Source organism: Gallinula chloropus (assembly GCF_964237585.1).
Source record: "Gallinula chloropus genome assembly, chromosome: 15".
Taxonomy (NCBI): domain Eukaryota; kingdom Metazoa; phylum Chordata; class Aves; order Gruiformes; family Rallidae; genus Gallinula; species Gallinula chloropus.
Window position 1 is genome coordinate 5308371 of NC_140100.1, and position 13892 is coordinate 5322262.

The 13892-nt window shown below is 66.8% G+C and overlaps 1 protein-coding gene across 1 annotated transcript; it reads right to left on the reverse strand.

Annotated features, from left to right (window-relative positions):
* Positions 1-12: 12 nt before the first annotated feature.
* LLGL1 (LLGL scribble cell polarity complex component 1) lies at positions 13-12656 on the reverse strand (the record flags this gene model as incomplete). Its single annotated transcript, XM_084271040.1, has 23 exons — positions 13-1408; positions 1660-1739; positions 1852-1975; positions 2082-2176; positions 2285-2399; positions 2510-2774; positions 3051-3334; positions 3438-3591; positions 3670-3823; positions 3912-4204; positions 4427-4531; positions 4914-5067; positions 5378-5445; positions 5556-5773; positions 5860-6017; positions 6176-6230; positions 6327-6462; positions 6549-6711; positions 6798-6956; positions 7353-7483; positions 7575-7656; positions 9816-9913; positions 12576-12656. The coding sequence occupies 22 exons, from the start codon at positions 12654-12656 to the stop codon at positions 1661-1663; spliced, it is 3171 nt and encodes a 1056-aa protein (XP_084127166.1). The 3' UTR covers positions 13-1408; position 1660.
* Between the last annotated feature and the right edge of the window lie 1236 nt (positions 12657-13892).

Genomic DNA, 13892 nt, shown 5'->3' on the forward strand with positions numbered 1-13892 from the left:
CAGTGCTGGGCCTGACAGCCAGCCCTGCGGTCCCAGGAGGAGGGGGCTGACGTTCCCCCAGCAGGGCCCAGCCCATGGTACCTGTATCAATAAAGGCCACACTTCTCATCCCGAGGCCGTGCCAGGCTCTGACTGCGCCAATCTCACTCCCAAGCAGGGTTCTCCCCCCAACTCTGCAGTTCAGGGGGCTGTGGCACCCTCCGGCCCCTCCAAGGCCCCTGCTAAGGCTCCCCGAACACCTGCAGCCTGGGCAGTTGATATTAAATGCTTTATTTTCAATATTAAAAACCAGTATTTTTAATAACTAAACAATGCTAAATTCATCTTACCAAAAACAAGGATGAGGTGGGGGGGTGAGGGGTGTTCTACCAGGGACACTACAGCCCCAGCAGGCAGCGATGGAGCCCAGGGCAGCGCTGCCTCACCTGCCCCCCCAGCCCCAAGCCACACATGTACCGCAAAAGAGCCCGGAGTGGGTGGTCCAAAATGGCCCTAGATCCCCAAAAGGAGAGGGACAGGTGCCAGGCTGAGCCCCAGAGCCATACAGGGACAGAGCCGGTGTCACCACAGCCCCAGTGAGGACAAGGCAGGGCTGGGATGACCGGGGTGGGGGGATTTGGCACAGTGAGACCCCCGGGGTGGGGCAGCCCAATCTGGGGCAGCCCTATGCCCTATCCACCCCCAGCTCGATCCCATCCCAAACCCACCCGTGGCAGGAATTAGTGTCAGAAGGGAGCGGCAGGCACGGAGCCCAGCCTGGAGAACAGCCTTTGGAGAAGCCACTAATAGAAAAAGGCCACCTGTGACCCCCTCCCCGGGTTGCTCAAGCCCTCTGGTGCCCACCTGGGAACCAGGGGAGCCACACTGGGCTCCCCCCAGGACAGGGACAGTCCCTGGGCGGCAGCCGGACCCTCTTGGCAAGCAGAGAACAGGGCTGTAAACTGCAGGGAGCCGGGCATGTAAACACAGACCTGGGTATGGGGGCACCGTGCCTGGGCTCTCCTGGCCTCCTCCACCTCCCAGAGGGACCAAAACTGGGGATTGGGGGGGGGTAATCCATGAGCCCCGGCCCTCCCCAGGGAGCCAGGGAAGCAGCAGCATCCCCCGGGCAGGGGGCTGTGGAGCAGGGGACGGTGACACTCAACCGCGTATCGAAGAGAAACGGATCTTCCCCGGGAAGAGTCTGTGGGCCACGGCCCCAGCGCGGGGGCCGGCAGGGCCGGGGGCCGGGCAGGGAGGTGCGGGGGGAACGTGCCAGAGCTGGGGCGCCAGCAGCCAGCACGGATGTTAGAGAAGAGGCGAGTCTACGTTAACGCGGGGAGGGGGCGTGGGGGGGTCCAGTTGAGTCGTGCGTCCCGGGAATCCGAGCACCGAGATGGGCCGGGGAGGCAGCGGGTGTCGGCGATGCCTATGGGTAACACAGCCCCTGAGAGAAGGGAACACCTGGGGGGGGCCCAGGACATACTGCCCCACTGTCTCCCCACCTCCCACAAACGACCATAGCGCTGTCCAGCCTCAAAGATAGTGAGGGGGAATTCCAAGGTCCCTGCCCTGAACCCTGCAGCGCTACAGCGTTTGCATCCGGAGCTGCATCCCAACCACAGCGTGGGGGCACCTGTCCTCTACACCCACCCTGGGGACCAGCAGCCCCTCGCTCACCTCACTTGATGAGGATCCCCATGGGCCTGGCCTCATCCTCACTGGCGTTCCTCAGGTTCCTCTCCGCTTCCTCCGAGGACCTGGGGCAGAGCAGGGTGAGACATAGCCAGGGGCACCGCCACAGCCCCTCAGGGGCTGGTTACAGGGGTCTGTCCCTGGGTCATGGTGTGTATGTCCCCCACCCCAACTCACGTCAGGAAATCCTTCACTTCCTCCACGGTGATGTCCCCCGTGGTGTCCAGCGGGGTCTCCATGCTGCTGTTGGGGGAGTCGATGGGGCCGGGCGAGAAGGCGGCTGTGTGCTCCTCAGGGGACCCTGGTGAGGGGAGGGGAAGGCTGGGGGGTGGCCGTGACACGGGGCTGGCTGCGGAGCGGGGCCCACAGGACACGGCGCACGCGGCGGGGACGGGGTGATCACTCACGGTCACTGCTGCTGGGGGAGCGTCGGCCTTCGGGGCTGTGCGGGATGTGGGTGCCGTTCGCCTGCGGCAGCTTCGGCGTCGCCATCGAGCTGTTGCTGGAAGGACACGAGCGGGGAGGGGTCACTGCTGGAGCGGGTGCCAGTGTGTGGGGGTGTAGGGGTGCTGCCATAGCTGGGCTCCCACACCCCCAGGACATAGCCCACCTGAGGCAGGAGGAGTCCTGCAGCCGGGCAACCTCCAGCCGGCACAGCGGCTCCGTCACGTTCCTGGCGCTCAGCGAGAAGCGCTCGAACTCCGACGGCGAAATTAGGTAGAAACCTAGAGGGGGGCAATGACAGAGACCCTCAGGGACTCCCCGTGGGGCTGCAGCCAGAGACAACATCCACCTAACAAGGGACATCACCCCCCAGCACCAGTGGTGCCCTCACCCTGTCCGTGCTTGGTGAAGACGCAGGAGGCGATGCCGCTGATGTCCTCCTTGCGGATGCAGCTGTAGTGGACCTGTGGCCGCAGGCCCGGCACGGTGAAGATGTGGATGTCACCCAGGTTGGTGAGACAGGCCAGGCAGTTCTCCAGCCGCTCCTCGGAGCCAGCGCTGGCCAGGCTCACCAGGGCCACCTTCCGCACCCGGCAGCCCTCGTGTGCTGTCAGCTTGAACTTGGTCTTGGCGCTCACTTTGGGCAGCGTGAAGACCTGGGGGTGGTGGGAGAGGTGCCAGGGGTGACGGGAACCTGTGGGGTTTTGGGGACACCCCAAGCAGCCTCCCACTGTGGAAGCCCTCGGCAAAGGGCAGCACCTTCCCCTCGCAGCCAGCACCCTGGGGACAGGTACAGGAGTGCCCCAGGACCTGGCTGGTCACCTGCAGCCTGTCCCCGTGCCCAGGGCAATGGGCACACCCAGAGAGGACATGCTGTGAGTGGTGGGTCCCACCCCCATCACAGGGGTACACCGAGCTCCTGCCACGCTCACCTTGAACTGCTCCTCGGAGGAGATGAGCATGGAGTGGCTGCCCTGCATGTCAGGGGCCTTGGCCAGGTCCCGTGAGACCTCATAGGGCTCAGGCAGTGGGTTCCCCCGCCCATCCAGCACGGCAATGGCCACCACGGGCGCCCGGTGCATCAGCTGGATCTCCTTGCCCAGCACTGCCTCCACCGCCCGCTCCGAAAACTTCTCCTGCGACGGCACCTCCAGCGCGTAGGCGAACACCGAGCCCGAGTTGGTCCCTGCCCACAACGTGGGGCCATGGTGGGCAGCTGTGGGGACAGGAGCAGCGTCAGAGACCCCTCCCCATCGCGTGGCACCAGCCAGACCCAGCTGGGAGGCTCTTCCCAAAAGAAGGTGGGGAAGGGGTCTCACCATCTCGGAGGAAGGTGTCGGCAAAGTAGAGGCACCGCACCACTCCCGAGAGCGAGTCGTCAGCCGAGCGGGGCTCGATCCGCCGCTGCACGGGCGTCATCTCCACCTCGGGGGGTCCCGCCTGCTCAGCCAGTTGCGCATTGGCCTCCTGCACCTGGGGAGGGGGACACGGGAGTCAGCCCCTGCCCAGTGAGGATGAGGAGCAGCCGTGGCAGCCCCACTCCCCACCCACCTTGCTGGAGGGGCTGCTGGCATTGAGCCTTTTCTTGCCCGACACCCGGCTCTTGCGGATGCGGCGGAAGGACTGACGCAGGGACTTCTTCAGGGACTTCACACGGGACAGAGGCCCCTCCATGGCCAGCGAGTCATTGGGGTGCAGCGTACACCTACAGGCATCGACACCGCTCAGCACCCAGACCCCTCATTCCAAGGGGTCCCCAGCTCTGAGATCCCAGCCCCCCACCCCCCCCATACCTGGCCAGCACGGGGTAGCGCCGGTAATAGTCAAAGAGGCCGAAGCCATGGCTGGTGCCGAAGGCCACCAGGTTCCACTCAGAGTGGAGGGTGACAGCGGTGACGGCAGCGGGGGGCACGCACTGCACCAGCACGCTGGGCTGGAAGCCGGGGGCAAAGGGCAGGGGCCCGTTCCTGGGGGCCAACCGGTCGTGGCCCTTCCACGTGAAGCCCTCGCGGTCCTGCAGCAGGTCCACCGTGGCCACGCTGACCGCGTGCTCCGACTTCTCGTCACTCAGCTCCATCACCAGCACCTGCAGGGGACAAGCATGGATGGTGGGGGTGGGGGGTACACATCGGACATCCCCAGGACAGCCACCCTGCTGCAAGCCAGGGGCCAAACCCTGCAGGGCACAGCCCTTCACCGATGGGCACAGGGGTTAGTGGGGTCTGCACCCCCCCACCCCGTGCCGTGTCACCCCAAGGAGGCAGCCGAAAGGGGCTCAGTAGCCCCTCCTGTCCCCCCATGGCCCTACCTGCCCCGCCGTGCCAGCCACCACCATCTTGGACGTGTACTTGCAGAGCGCGATCTTCTGCACCCCCAAGCGCGGGTCGTCGCTGTAGGGATCAAAGCAGCCCACCTGCGGGAGGGGGGAGGTGGGCACCTTCATACAGCCACAGGGCAGCACCCCAGCGTGCTCCCACCCCCCACAGCTAGTGGGTACCGGCTGCGGTGCACAGGCTGCGCCAGGCATCGTGCCCAGGAAAAGGTCTGTGCCCCCCCCCACATCCCCCAGCTCTCCCCCCGCGCTGGGGCAGACCCACCAGACGGGTGCATGTGGAACAAGTGTCCCTTGTGTCCCCGCGGGGTGTCACAGCGGCAGCTGTGACCCGAGCCGGGGGACACGTCGCCGGGGCTCAGCCGGGATGGCTCCGGCAGGTGCGCCCTCCATGCCCGCCTCTGAGCTTGCCCCCCCACCCCACCCACCCCCCATGCCAGGGTGGGTGCTGGGGGAACCTCACCTTGCGGAAAGGCGGCCACTCCTCCTCACCCGCCTGGTTGAGGCTGTCGTTGTGCTCACAATCCGTCTGGAAGATGCTGGCGGTGCCCAGTTTGTAGAGGGGCTTCAGGGAGACCCCTGAGGCATCCCAGAACCGCACCGTGCCATCCTCGTGCCTGGCAAGGGGGGGCACAGGGAGGCCTTGTTAGCGCAGGGCCCTGACATCTGCCCGGCTAACAAGAGCCGCCTGTGTGCTGGCAGTCACAGTGCCAGAAGCCCGAGGGACAACGCAGCAGATGACACACTCTCTGACATGCTGCAGGCCACAAGCTGAACATGGTGGGGGAGCAGCCCACCCTACCAGAGTGGCTGGACCCCCCCCTGCCATGCCACCAAAGGGGCTGAGGACATGTTCCCCTCCTTCACTTCCCCCTCCAGGATGTTTCAGGTTTCCCAGGCCCCCCTCCCCATTGCCACAGCACTCACCCAGTGAGGAGAAGCCCCCTCTGCGTGGGCTCCTGCGCCAGGTTCTTCCCCCCATCAATGGGCCAAGCCTGTAGAGAGGGATGGAGCAAGGGATTGAGCCCACCCGTGAGGAGGAGGAGCACGCGTCACCCCTCCACCAGCCTATCCTGGGGGTGTCCCTGCCACTCCCATCACTCACTGCGGAGGACAGCCGGGGGCTCTGCTGCTCGCCGGCACTGATGATCCTCTCCCAGAGCTTGAGAGGCACGTTGGAGACGTGGCAGGAGCAGGTGATGGCAGAGGAGTGAAGCGGCGCCAGATATGGGGCAGGAATGGTGGGCCAGCCCGGTGTCTGGAGGTCGATGGCCACCAGCTCTTCCTCCACCAGCACCACGAGGGCACGGGGGTTCTCAAAGCCTGGGGAGGGGGAGATGGCTGCTGCCAGCAAAGCACCACACCCCACATGGTCCCCTTCTCCCAGGGGCCACCCCAGCAGGACGTACCTCCCTCGGCCACCTCCGCACTCTGCACAGTGAAGAAGTCGATGACACGGGAGGTGAAGTCAAGCGTGGCCAGGGTCTGGCCGTGCAGCACGCTGACACAGTGCCGGTCGCCATAGCTGGCCCGGGGCATCCCCCCGCTGAAGATGATGAAGGGATTCCTGGGGGGAATGAAACAGCCCCCATCAGCCCCCAGACCTCGCAGGGCATCTTCCCCACAGCCCAGTCTACCCCATTATCACCAGCCCAGCCCAGCTTGGGGGGGATGTGGGGGGTATGGTTCATGCCAGAGCAGCCCCCCCATGCCATGGCAACGTACCCTGACTCGCAGGTCCGCCAGAGGATCTTGCTGATGGCTTTGCAGGGAAATGGACCTGAAACAAAAATATCAACCCCATGGTTGCAGCACCAGGATGGGGAGATCAGCCTCCAACCCCCTGACCACCCCCCCAGCCGCCCTCCCCACATACCATAGGGGATGGTGGACGAGACAGGCTGCTGAGTCTTCTGGCCAGTGCTGCTCACCGCCCACACCATGTACCCACCATCGCTGTGGGAGCTGACGATGGTCTTCCCGCTCTGCTCCCAAGCCAGGCTCTCGAGCTGCTGTGGGGGCACATGGAGGGCTCAACACCTGGGATGGGGGACACACACAGGCAGCAGCCTCACCAGCCCCCCCCCATCCCCAGTACCTGGTTCCCCAGGAAGAGGTGCTGGACCGTACGCGTGCTCTGCTCCCAGAGGACCACCAGCCCCCGGCTGTACCCGATGAGGAGCTGACTGCTGTCACGAGGGTGCTCCTGGATGGACTCCACCGGCCCCAGCGCCTTCCCGCAGCGGTAGTCATCAGGGACACTGCAGTGGGGACAGGGACACACACAGAGGAGGGTAAGGGGGAGCTGGGAGTGCAGTGGAGGGGGGCACAGGGCAGCGGCGCTCACCTCTGCAGGATCTCATCTGGGAAGAGAGTTTTCTCCTCCAGCAGCACCAGGGTGGGCAGGGTGAGGAAGTACACTGCACCGCCCTCAGTGCCCAGGCATGCCACTGTGCAGGTGGACATCGGCAGGACCACTGTCACCCGCGTGATCCCAGGAGAGCAGCTGGGGATAGAGCGGGGGAGCCAAGTCAGCCCTGTGCTGGGTCTTGGTGAGCAGCAAAGACACCCCAAACCTTCCCTGCCCTGACGCTGCATCCCATCCCCGCTGGCCCGGGAGGACAAGGCCAGCCTCACACTAACAGCAATCAGAGTCATTAATCACCCAGGGGCCCTGCCAGCAACTATAAAAAGCCCAGGGCTGCTTCATCCCCCCACAGCATCCCAGTTGGAATCAGGGGAGTGTCCCAGCAGGGAAAACACTACCACGGAGGGGACCTTGGCTGCCATCCACCCTGAGCAGGGATGGCAGCTCCCACGCGCCGTTCCCAGACGGCAGCACTATCGCTCCCAGCCACAGCCCCACTGAAGGGGGTGGCCAGGGACTCCCCCAGGCAAGTACTTAGCGCTGTCGGACCCTGGGCGTCCCGGGAGGCCGAAGCTGCGGGTCTCTTCCAGGTGGGAGCAGCCGTCCTTCTGGCAGACCTCCCAGAGGTGCAGCGTGTTGTCATCCAGCAGGGAGAGGAGCCAGCCCTGGGGTTTGGGGGGAGGGAACACAGTGAGGTGGCTGAGGGCCTGGAGGGGGGGGGAAAATGTTGGGCCCCCCCCAAGGACATCCACCTACCTGGCCAGGGAGGAAGTGCAGCTGGGTGACAGTGGCAGTCTCCTTGTGCAAGCCCGTCAGCTCCACACCCGGCGCACCGTATCTGGGGGAGCCGTCAAAGAAGCAACGACAGTAGAGCCCCCCCAACCCCAGCAAACACTCAGACCCCCACAAATTCCACCCAGGTCATGGGTCTGCAAGCAGGAGCCAGTTTAGCCCCAGGACGGTGAGGAGAGTCAGGGCTGAGCATCCCTGGCAGCACCTCATGCCAGCGCCTGGCTCCAGGGGTCCTCAGGGCTGGCTGGGATCCACCAAGCACCTCCAGTTGGGGTGCCCCAGCTCAGGATGACCGAGGGGGGTGTGCAAGGACCCAACCATCCCCTGCCCCCCCCCGCCACCCCCTTCTTCCCCAGCGGCAGGGCCACCATGGCCGTGCAGAGATGCCGGCAGCCCGGCAGGCACCGGCGGCAGGGTGGGGTTCGGCATGCGCCGGCACAGCCTCACTCACCCGACTGGTCCCGGCTCCTCCACCGGCAACGCCGCTCAGCAGGAACCGGGGCAGGACCCGCATGGCGGCTCCAGCGCCGCCCCACGCACCCCGACCCTGCGCCTCCCTGACACCCCCGGACCCAGCGAGCTGCTCCCCCCATCCCTCAGCTTGGCATCAGTGATGTGCAGTGCAGCTATGGCTTGGCACATCACATTCGGGGGGCAGTTCTGCCCGCCAGCCCTCGGTCCTCACCCCCCGACACCCCCTGGTGCCCTGGGCACAGAGAACTGGCAGGGTGGCTCTGCCTGGACAGACAGGCAGGAGCTGTCTGGCGGTGCTGGGCACACTGAGCTGGCAGGGCCAGGCCAGAGCCACAGAGGCTTTGGGGAGGGAAGGCAAGGGGGATGAGGGAGCTCTGGAGATGGGGAGTGCCACCCCCCACCCTCCTCATCCTGGGGGCTTACCTACCAAAGGCTGCCCTGGCAAAAGACGGGTACCCCAGGGGCAAGCAGCCAGCAAGCTGTGGTGACATTGGAGTGATGGGGGTCTGATGCTGGGGATACCCAGCTGCCCGGGACACCCAGCTGCCCCAGGGGACCCCCCAGGCTGCAGCAGCCCCTCGATGCTGGGCTGTCTGAAGCTAGATCCACCCAGCCCAGCCAGGCAGCACCCATGGGTGCCCCCACTAACCAGTAGCACCAGTCAGGCCAGCTCTGGCTGCTGCCTCACCCGGCCCCAGCTTCCCCCAGCACCCTGAACCTCCAGAAGCATCTTCTCAGTGGCAGCTGGAGCAGCAGGGCTGGCACTGGGTACAGTGCCATGGGCAGGACCGTGTCACCCCGCTGCCAGCCCCGAGCCGGGTACCACCCCAAAACATCCCTGTAGAGGATGCTTAGGGCACCACAGCCCCCCCCCAACAGCAGCTCCCCAGCCCCCAGCAGGGTTCGATCTAGGGGTGACCAGAGACAGCACCCCCACAGCAGGGTGGCGAGCAGAGTAGCCGGCGACATCGCGGCCGGGCTGGCACCAAGGCAGCCCCAGCAGAAAAAAAACACGCCATCTTTGTGCTCGGGAGGCAGCGAGCCGCCAGCCTGGGGGAGGGGGAGCGCAGCAGCCCCCCCCCCTCCAACCCTGACCCCAACCCCAATGCGGACGCAGCCGCCCCCACAACCCCCCTCCCCTACGCCCACCCCACATTCCTGCGGCACGGGGCCCCCCGAGCGCGGGCCGCATCCAGCCCTGGCCGCCCGCCAGCAGCCCTCTGAAGTCTCCCTGCACGCCGCCGGCAACAAAGCCCGGCCGGGCTCCGCTCTGTCGTCCCCCTCCCCTCGGGCCCCCCACCCAGGACCGGGCGACGGGCCCACCGCAGCCCCCCACGCCAGCGCTGGGCTGGACGGAGGCCCTGCTGCCCCCTCAAGGGGTACATCCCGCAGCCAATGCTTTGCCCCCATGAAGGCAGCGTGGCCGGGGCAGGCAGGAGACCCCCAGGATACCGGGAGGGGACACACTTGGAAGCACCCCCAGCCCGGGACAGCCAAACCCTGTTGCTCGCCCGGCATTTCAGAGAAGGCAGGAGTTTCCTCCAGCCCCCCCTTCCCGGCCCAGCTGCAGCCCAGCTGGACGGATGGACGCCGGCAGAGCCAGGCGATGAGGTGCTGCCGGATGAGCCGGCAGTGGGCGGCCACGTCTCCCAGCACCCCATGGGATGGGGGGCAGCCGGAGGGGGTGAGAGGGGGTCCTTACCTCCTGCCATCAGGGAGGGAAAAGGATACAGCTTCACAGCTCCTGCCTTGGTACCGATAGCCATCACGCGCAGGCTGGGGTCGTAGGCCAGGGCGCTGGGCTGGCTGGGGAAGCCATGCTCCACTGTCTGCCACAGGGACAGGCACATCAGAGCTGGGACCCCCAGCCCCTGGAATCTCCAAACCTCCCATGGCCCCCCTCTCGCCCTCACAGCTCAACCCACATCAGCCTGAGCTTCATCCTGGTGATCGAGGAGCATGAGGATGCTCCCTTGTCCCCCGGTGCCACCAAGGGAGTCCTTGGGGAGGGGGGACACCATTCCTTACCCAATTTCCACCTGACACCCCCCCAAACAGACCTGACCCAACAGCCACCCCAAGGGACCAAGGGAGGTCTGAGCTCACACAAACTGCCTCAGCACCCAGTGGCACCTTGGGATGGGAAGTCCCCACCCTAAACCCCCTGCCTGAGGCACGGATGCTCCAGGAGGGGTGAGCAAGGTCCAGCTCAGCCCCACCAGCAAGCAGGACCCCCACCACAACATCCCCAGGGGTCCTTGGTGCTGGGCGACAGAACCAGGTGAGCAGGACCCACCGGCACCGGGGACGTCCCCGGTGGAGCTTCACGCTGCCTGCGGGCACCTTCCCAAGGAAGTCCCGGCTGCAACGGCGTGCCTGGGCTCGCTGGCCGGGGAGGGGCTGCCCACCTGGCAGCGGGGGGAAGCAGGGGGCACCTGCCACCCTGGCCTGCAGCAAGGGGACCACAGGGAAGGGCCCCAGGGGCAGCTCGGCTGAGCGGCGACGGCGCGATCAGACGATACGGAGGCCGACAGAGCCAGACCGGTCAGATCCCATCCCGCTCCTTCTGTCTGGGGCGGCCAAGAGGTACACTGGGTGGCTCTTCACCCCCACTGCCCTCCCAAGGGCCACCTTCAGGAGCATGCCACTGCCCCCCCAGCCCACCCAGGGGGTCCCAGCCCATCTAAGGTGTGAGTTAGTGGTCCTGGTCCCCTCACCAGCCTCACACAGGGTCACCCCACATTCCCCCGGAGACACACGCTGCACCAGAGGACGGTGGCAGGAGCTGGGACGGCAGCAGTGTGGGGACAGCAGGGCAATGCTTTAGGCCTGGGACCAGTATAACCATCCCAGAAAAGACCCCCCCTTGGTGCTCTCCCCAAAAGTATGCTCCCAGTTACACCCACACCCTGGATGGGGGGCCCAGCTCACAGCCCTTCCTCCCGCACGGCAGCGGGGCCGGCCGGGCCAAGGCGCGCTCCCGGCCAAATTACAGCAAATCCCAGGCAGCTCTGGAGCTCCAGAGGAAAAACAACCGTTAATGGGAGGCAGGTGGGCAGGCAGCAGCCCCAGAGCTGGGCTGGACAGAGCGGGGCTACTCCCTGGCCCCCCCAGGGATGCCCTGCTGGGTGCAGACCCCCCATGACTCTGGCTCAGGCAGGATCTGGCCATCAGAACATCCTCCCCACACCCAGGGGGACCCTGGCTGGGCTGAGCCCCACACCCTGGCCCACAGCAGTGAGCCTGGGGGGGGGGGATGAGGCTGTGCTGGGGCACTGGGTATCAGTTGTGACCCCCCCCCACTACAGCACACCCTGTTGCCCAGCCCCACTGTGAGGCGATCTGGGGCTCCCCACCGTGAGTTTGGGTGAGCACCTGGAAAACAACTGACTCTGGTACCAGGATGCTGCCAAGGGATGGACAGAGGGGATCTGGGCTAAGCCAAGGGGTCAAGGCTGTCCCCCAGGGCCAGGGCAGGAGGATGGTTCCAACACTGCAGGGCTGCCGGGATGGGGTGTGTTGAACCCAGGAGGTGCCCACTGGCACAGCCCATCCTGCCAACACACTGAGGGAAGGGTCCAGCACCCAAGTGCTGGGGGACGGGTCCTTCCCCAGTTGTTTGATGAGCTCAGGGGGCTCCCCCACAACAGCTGAGGTGGCCAAGGGGGAAACCTCCCCTCTGCCAGTGCAGGGGTCAAGCTCGGTGCCTCTGATGCCCCCAGCCCTAGGTTTGGGGAGGCTGGGGAGCCAGGGGATCCCGAGCCCTGGGAGTCACCGCCACAGCCCTTCCTGGTGACACTTCCCATCCCTGGGGCGGTTGGGGTGAGGGGTTGAGCGCCCACATGGGGCATGGGGGTAACAACTGGGGATGCTCCAGGGCCAGGCAGGGTTGGGGGCTGCAGGACACCCCAAAACGCTGTTGCTGTGGAGACTAGGGGGAAGCCACGGGGCAGGGGCTGCACGGGAAGCGGGGTGCTCGGCCCGGCAGGGCTGGCACACCCGGTGAGAGGGTCGCGTCGTGCCCCAGGGTGTCCCCCGGAGGTGGGAAGGGGTGTCCCTGAGCGGGGGTGTCTGCTGCATCCCAAGGGGGAAGGGCAGAGCCCCATCCCGCCCCCACGGGCGCATCCTGCACCCGGGGGTCCCGGTACACGACGCTCAGGGGCGCATCCTCCCCGGGGTGCCCCAACTGCCTGCACACGGGGGTGCCGCCCCCCCCACCCCCCCGGGGCCCAGATCTGCTCCCCGGGGAGCGGAGATCCCGGTGCGCGGCTCCCAACGGCAGGGGTGCACCCCGGTTCCCGGTGGGGGGCGGCGCTCTGATCGCTGCTCCCTTCCCCGGGGGCGGCATCCCGCCCGGAGGGAGCCGGAGCCTGCACCCCGGGGGGGCTGCCCGGGACCAACGGCGGCTCCCGGTGATCCCCCACCCCCGGGGTCCGCCGCCGCCACCGCCGCCGCCGCGCCCCCACCCCCACCCCCCGGCCCCGGACGCACCTTACTGAAGGCGAAGAGGTCGTGCCGGAGGCGGTCACGGTGCGGGTCGGCACCCTGCCGCCGGAACCGAAACTTCATCATGGTGAGGCCGGTACCGGGCGGGGCCGGCGATCCCGGGGCCGGTACCGGGGCGGGCAGCGCTGGTCCCGGCGGGGGAGGAGGGGGGGAAGAGGGAGGAGGAGAAAGAAGAAGAGGAGGAGGAGAAGGAGGAGGAGGGATGGGGGGGAAAGGAGGGGGCGGTGCCGGTGCGGGTCCCGGTCCCCCGGTGCGGGTCCCCCCCCGGTGCGCGCGCCGAGCGCCGCGCGCCGAACCCCGGCAGGCACCGCCGCGGCGGGGCGGGGCTAAAGCAACGACGGACAGGCCGCCCCGCCAATCACAGCGCGGCCGCCCTTACAGCGCGGCGCGGCTCCGCCTAACTGCGCTGCGCATGCGCCGCCGCGGGGGGCTGACGGGATTTGTAGTCTTTCAGGAGGGGAGGGGGATGGAGGAGAAAGGCGGGGGACGGCGGTGGGGGGGGCTCCCTCTTTATTCCTCTGTCCTTCTTTTCCGCGGTGTCTCCCCGCGGCGGAGGGCCGGGCGTAGCAAGCGCAGCTCCCCCGCGGGGCTGCTGGTCCTGCTCACAGGCCGCCCCTTGCTATGGCGGGGGGGGGATATGAGGCATCATCATCACCCCATCCCGCCGTCCCTACAGCCCTGGATGCCTCAAGGATATGGCGGCATCCCGGGGGCTGTGCTGAGCGTGGCGGGGGGTGGGGGGGGGGGGATGCTGAGCCGAGCGGGGACCGCTCGGCTCAGCACCCCCACCCCCCCACCCCCGCCACGCTCAGCACCCCCCACCGCTGACTCCCAGTATTAGCATTGGGATGGGTTAGGGCACCCTGCCCTGCACCCCGGGTTTGGGGTGAGTCAGCCCGGGCAGGGCAGGGCTTCCCCTCCCTGCTGACTAACCCACAGCCCCGGGGAAGATGCCGCATTGGGGTGACGCGGGTTTTTGGGGGGGGAAGAAAATTCCAAAGGTTAAGCAGGGGGACCGGGCGCTGTGATGTCCTCCCAAGCTGGAGCTGTTACCAAGCTGGGGAGAAAGGCTGCTAGCAGACCCCATCCAGCACCCCTCATCCCTTCTCCAGCACCCTACACCACCTCCAGCAACCCCCATCCCCTCTCTGCTACCCTACACCCCATCCACTGCCACATCCCTCTTTCAAGAGGAAGATGCAGGGCAGGGAGAGTAAGTGTCCTTATGTGAGGCTGAAGCACAGAGCACAACCCCATCACCCCATCAGTTTGGGGAACCTGGGTGATTGGGGCTCTGGCTCC